The 6161-nt window shown below is 61.7% G+C and overlaps 1 protein-coding gene across 1 annotated transcript; it reads right to left on the minus strand.

The window, feature by feature from the left end:
* Nucleotides 1–733: 733 nt before the first annotated feature.
* AIRE (autoimmune regulator) lies at nt 734–3799 on the minus strand. Its single transcript, XM_014944243.1, has 12 exons — nt 3659–3799; nt 3368–3542; nt 3106–3258; nt 2922–2993; nt 2692–2805; nt 2426–2550; nt 2169–2267; nt 1767–1882; nt 1477–1686; nt 1269–1365; nt 983–1054; nt 734–834 (listed from the first exon to the last, which is right to left on the minus strand). Exons 1-12 carry the CDS (start codon nt 3797–3799, stop codon nt 754–756), a joined length of 1455 nt encoding a protein of 484 aa, XP_014799729.1. The 3' UTR covers nt 734–753.
* Between the last annotated feature and the right edge of the window lie 2362 nt (nt 3800–6161).

Below are 6161 nucleotides of genomic sequence, written 5' to 3' on the forward strand. Positions count from 1 at the left end.
TCCCCATTTCAGTCTGCTGGAGAAAAAAGGAGAAAATCTAAGGGGGTGGGTGGCACTGGCCGCATGATAGCTCTGCCATCAGCTGCTGGAATCCCTGCTTTCCTGCTGGAGAGGCGGGGGGGGGGGGGGGGGGGTTTTTGGGCTTTTTTGGGGGGGAGGGGGGGGGGGGGGATGGTTGTTTTGGGGAGTGGGTGTGTGGGTTGTGGGTGAGTTTTGTGGGGTGTTGGTGGTGTGTGTGTGGGGTAGGTGTGGGTCGGGGTGTGGGGTGTGGGTGGTGTGTGGGGTGTGCGGGGTAGAGGTGCGTGTAGTGGGTATCCTAGGTGGGGATTTGGGGTGAGGAGAGGGGTGGTGTGGGGTGGGGGGGTGCCTACGGCCATACCACCCTGAGAACGCCCGATCTCGTCTGATCTCGGAAGCTCATTTGTAATGTCTTTTGATTTATGGGGTTTATACTGATTTTTTTTCCCTCTTTTTTTTTTCCATTTTAAATATATTTACATTATTTTCTTTTTCTGATTTTTCTTTTCATTTATCCTTTTTTGGGTGGTGTATGGAAAATATTCAGCTCTATCTCAGAGTTTCAGTTTTTTCTTTTTTGAAGGAAACTTTAGGGTTGAGGTGTACGGATTTTGTGCCCTTTTATGGTGGATTTTTTTTCTATGGTTGCTGTGATTCCTGTTTCCTGGCAGGCTGCTCCCCACCGCCTGTTCCTCCATCTCTGACGCTGTTGGGGTGTAGGGGTCACAGCCTGCTCTAGGCGAAGAGCCCGTGGGTGTCTGTGAGGGGCCGTGCCATGCTCTGGAATGCCCACTGCAGGATCCCATCCCAGGTGCCCTGCGGGACAGTCCCAAGGTGGTGGTCAACGCATTCTATTCCAACTCCCTGCCTCACCCACAGCCCCGGTATCACCCTGTGGGTCACAGTAGAGACGTGTCCCCCTGTAGATGGACCCTACCTGCCGGTGTCCCCCCGAGTCCCGTACCTCGCCCAGCAGCACGTCGAGCTCGTCCCTGCTCATCACCGGGTCACTACCGCCAAGGGAGCCGTCCTCTGCCTGCGGGAGGAGACATGTCCAGCTTTCCTGCCTGCCCTCTTCCCTCACCCCTCAGGGTCAGAGCTGGTGACCAGGTTCACCTGGCACAGCCTCATCCTGTGCTCCATGTCCCCTTGGGCTCAGCTTGACTCCAGCTACAGTCGGCCTCGTCCCTCACCCAGCCTGAACCACCATTTACCCCAGCCCCTTTCCCTCCAGCACCGGTTGTACTCACCTTTGCTGGCTGTAGTGGGTGGTCACTGGCCCCTACGGTGCCCTCCAGGCTGCCTGTGTCCGGGGTGCCCGCGCAGGTCATGCAGAGCCGCAGTCCCCTACAGCCGTCCAGGGTGACACAGACCATCAGGGGTGACAAAGGGGGCAGCCCCTCTCCAGGGGAGGATTTAAGGCGGAGGGATGCAGGGGAAGGTGTGGGGGGAACTCACCCGGGGTCCCCGCTGGGCAGGGGGCAGAGTCGGGGTGCAGGGATCTGGGTGTAACAGCGGCCACAGACGCTCCTGTCACCTCTGCCGCGCTGGGTGCCACACGTCTCCTCCCCCGGGGTCTCAGGGGGTCTCTCCACAGCCGCATCTCCCTCCCGCAGCCGGCCCAGCTCGGTTGTACTCGCCACACAGGAGCTGCACCGCCACATCCCGCTGCACAGCCGGAGCAAGGTGGTGAGGGAAACCCCAGAGGGGGGAGCAGGGGGGACACTGGGGTCCCCCCACGGGCTCACCTGGGGACGCGGGGCAGCGGGGGCACCAGGCAGGCGAGGTGGAAGGCCCTGGGGCAACCGTCGCAGCAGATGAGCTCACCACCGTCGCCACACGCCGCACACTCGTCCTCGTTCTCCTGCCCAGGGGTGGGGGGGGGGAACAGGCAGGGGGGTCACTGTCACCCCCCCAGGTGGCACCGACAGCCAGCCGTGGCTGTCCATGCTGGCAGGAGAGCCCATTGCCTCCCCCCTTGCCCTCTACCCCCCTCATCACCCCCATCCCTTCCATGGTCAGGGGTGGGGGGTTGTATCTTGGTGACCCCCCCTCAGTCAACTGAGCCCCAGGGGGCTGGTGGTCCCCCAGGCCGAAGGGACAAGCAATGGACACCTGGGATCAGGGGGTGCCGGCGTGTCGGGGCTCACCTGGTGGGGCGCAGGGTCCTGGCTGTGCATGGTGGGCGCCGGCCGCCGGCCCTGGGGCTGCGCTCGGGGCTCCCCACTCTGCTGGCAGGAGAGGAGAGGGGTCTGGGGGAGCTGTGGGGACAGCCCAGTGTGGGGGGACACCCCCAGGCCATGGGTGTGGGGTGTCAAGGACAGGCAGGGACAGCCCCTTCTGTAAAATTGGGGCGGGGGGGTGTGAAAGCGGGTGGTGGTGTTGGAGGGGAGGGGGGAGTCCTTACGCTTTGGGATGCCTTAGGCCGGGCGGGGGGCTTCAGGCTGCGGGTTCTGCTCCTGGCCCCTGTCTCCTCGCAGGGGGCTGGGGGGTACGGCTCGTCCCCGGCTTTGCTGCCCGTCCGGGAGGTGCCTGCAAGAGAAGCAGCTCTGTGGGGACCCCCATCCTGCCACCCCCATGCCTGGGGGGGGGTGGAGGGGGAGGGAGGAGGGGGGGCTTCTCCCCTGAGAGAATTGGGGGGTAAAATTGCATATGAGGCCAGGCTGCACCTACCCGGCTCCGGCAGGTGTTTGGTGAGGATGCCCTCCGCCGCCCCACGGGTGACGGGCACCTCGCTGCCCGCCACGGCCACCGCTCTCTGCACCGAGGTGGCCATGGCCTGGAGGGCTGTGGGTCAGGGTGAGGGGCAGCTTAGCAGGGCAGGTAGCCCCCCCTCTGCCCCCGAGTGCAGGCAAACAGGGGGGGACAGGCAGATGGTCCCCTGGGGGGGGGTCAGCACTCACCACCAGCATGGGGAGCACGGGGGACATCTCTGCCCTCCGGCTTCTTCACAGCCCTCGCCTTTGCCATGGGGCCTGTGGGGTTGCCGAGGGGTCATGATGGGGGGCACAGCACCCCAACATGCCTCGGGGGAACCCCCCCTCCAAGCATCCCACCCCATCTCCATCCCACTCCCAGTCTCCATACCGGGGCTGGCGGCGTGCCGCGGGGAGGGCTGTGCCACCCGGGCCCCCTCCCGCTCCTCGGGGGCTTTCCTCTTGTTTTGGGGTCTGTGTGGGGCTGGCGCCGTGGGGCTGGGGGAGAGACGCCTGCCTCGGCGCTGCCGCCCCAGCTCCACCTCTGTGAAGGGGACAGGGAGAGGGGACAGGCACAGGTGGCTCTGTGTGTCACCCCTGGTGGTGGGTGCCACTCCATCCTCCCCCCACCATCTTTGTCCACCCCACACTACCTGTGGGGAAGGCGCCACGGAGGGGCCGCAGCCGGCTGTACCGCTCCAGGTTGTAGTCCTTGAAGAGGACGTCCCAGAAGTCACGGAGGGCGGCAGCGTCGCGTCCCAGCAGCCATGTCAGCAGGGCATGGAACGCCCGGTGGGAGCCCTCCCGCTCCGTCCGGCTCAGCGTCTCCTGCCGGTGCCACCGGTGGCCCCCGTTGGGCACCTCGTGTCCCGGTGCCACCAGCTGTGGGGGTTCCCCATGGCACGGTCATCCTTCTCCCACCCCCACCAACCCCACGGCCTCACCTTGAAGACGTGCTCGGGGACGACGTCGTGGTCGGCCAAGCCGTGCAGGAGAGGGAAGACGTCGTCCACCGCCATGGCGATCTCGGTGCGGTGCAGCTTCAGCAGGTGACGCAGGTCCCCCTCGCCCCCCGGCCCCGCCATGCTGCAGGGACGCACAGCCTGACCCCCGACACTCCCCTTTAATACACCGACAGCCGAAACTTCATCAGGCCCCACTCATTTCTGTACGAGGGTAACCTGAGATCATCCCTCTGGCTGCTGGTTGTCCCCGTTGGCACGGCTGGGCTTGTCCCCATGGCACCACCGCAACCCCCGGCCCCCCCGGGGGTCAGGCTGCTCCCCGGTTCCTCAGGGCACCAACAACCGAAGGACACCCAAACCCCGCAGCGACCCCCGTCACGTGCTGGGGGGGCCGCCCATTTCTCTTGTCACCCAAAATTTCTGGACTTTCCACAGCACCTGCTTCTCTCATCCAGAAACTCAGCCACCGGAGCGCGTGGGAAGGAACGCCCCGGTGGCACGGGGGGAGGGAAATGGGAATGTGTTCCCCGGCAAGCTGCCAACCTCCTTCTGTGGGCTGGCTGACACCAAAGAAACCTTAAAAAAAGCGCTTTTTGGGTACACTTAGGGCTGCTGAAGGAGCAAACAGCACCTTCGGAGCATCGCCCCGCCGCCCTCCAGCCTGCCAGAGGGATGGCAGTGCCAGCGGCAAACCCGGGGATTACCCCGGGGTGCTGTCATCACCCAGAAATTGGGCAATAAAGTGATTTCACTGGATGTAGAATCATAGAGTCATCTAGGTTGGAAGAGACCCTTGGAATCATCGAGTCCAACCATCTACCCTACTCTACAAAGTTCTCCCCTACACTATATCCCCCAACACCACATCTAAACGACTCTTAAACACAGCCAGGGATGGTGACTCAACCACTTCCCTGGGCAGCCTATTCCAATGCCCGACCACTCTTTCAGTGAAAAATTCTTTCCTAATGTTCAGTCTAAACTCCCCCTGTTGGAGCTTGAAGCCCTTCCCTCTCGTTCTGTCATTAATTACCTGTGAGAAGAGACCAGCACCAACCTCTCTACAGTGTCCTTTCAAGTAGTTGTAGAGAGTGATGAGGTCTCCCCTCAGCCTCCTCTTCCTCAAACTAAACACTCCCAGCTCCTTCAGCTGCTCCTCATATGATTTGTTTTCCTTCTCCAGCTTCGTTGCCCTCCTCTGCACTCGCTCCAGCACCTCCAGATCTCTCTTGTATTGAGGTGCCCAAAAGTGCCCACAATACTCCAGGTGTGGCCTCACCAGTGCTGAGCACAGGGGCACAATCACCTCCCTACTTCTGCTGGTCACGCTATTTCTAACACAAGCCAGGAAGCCGTTGATTGTCCATAAAGCTGATTGTAAAAAAAACTTGGAGCTGGGGGAAGCCGACTCCCTGGGAGCACCGTAGAAAACTCCGGGGGTTTGGCTGCTCCCTACCAGGTGGTCAGGAAAGAGAAAGCTTCAAAGCTCCTATATCCCCATCCCCAAATGTTTTGGATTTTCCCAGGATTAATTTCCAGCCTCTCTCTCTCTGGGGACGTGTCCCTGCTGCCCAGGAGGCTCAGCCAGGGGTGCGTGGCTGGTGGGGCCAGCACTGGTGTCCCCTGAGCGGGACTGGAAAGGGGTGGGAGAGGGGATGCTCTGCTGCGAGGAGTAAAGCCATAGGGGCAGGAAAGCTCATCAGTAAGTCCTAAAAGACCGGAGCAGTATCCGCTGGCTCCAAAGCTGTGCCAGGAGGAAGCGGCCGCTGTCCAGAAACTCGGGAAGAATAACAAGACAACACCCTCAGAGGAAATACCCTCAGAGGCGTCTGGTTAATAAATCAGCGTCTTTACCACAGAAACGCCTGCCCTGGGGCTCTTTTTGGCATCGGGGGGGTGACTTTTCCCCGTGGAGGCCCCAGGGTGGGGGTCAGACTGTGCCGGGTCCCCGTGCCCCACACACCCAAGATTTCAGTGCTCAGCTCTGCCGTGGCGGGGACCTGATGTACCCCCTTCCTCCAGGGGACAAACCCGTGGAAGAGGAGGTTCATCTCCCCTCCTGGAGCTCCTCTGCAGCGCTGAGCACAGGCAGAGTCATGACACAGCCTCAGATCTGCTCCACCCTTCCCAGGAAAGCCGTTTTCCCTGGGGTCCCACCTGTTTGTCACTGTCACCCTGCCTTAAGCTGTGCCCCTCTCCGTGCCCACCCACCAGGGTGATGGGAGCTCCTTCACAGCCAGGAGCCGCACGCCCCACAGCACCGGGCTTGGACTTGTTTTAAATTCCAACTTTGTGACTCTTTCTGGGCTCTGAATCACCGGCAGATTGTTTTCCACATCCAGCCCACTCAGTAGTGCAGCAACTTGCGTTTTGGGTTGTTTTTTTGGTGTTCCTTCCCTTTCCTACACCCCACAGGCGGCAGAGCAGCAGCTGCCAGGCGCCACGTGAGGATGGACATGCATCCTGGGACACCAGGCATACA

The sequence above is a fragment of the Calidris pugnax genome, unplaced genomic scaffold, assembly GCF_001431845.1.
Source record: "Calidris pugnax isolate Ruff unplaced genomic scaffold, ASM143184v1 scaffold143, whole genome shotgun sequence".
NCBI classification, from domain to species: Eukaryota; Metazoa; Chordata; class Aves; order Charadriiformes; family Scolopacidae; genus Calidris; species Calidris pugnax.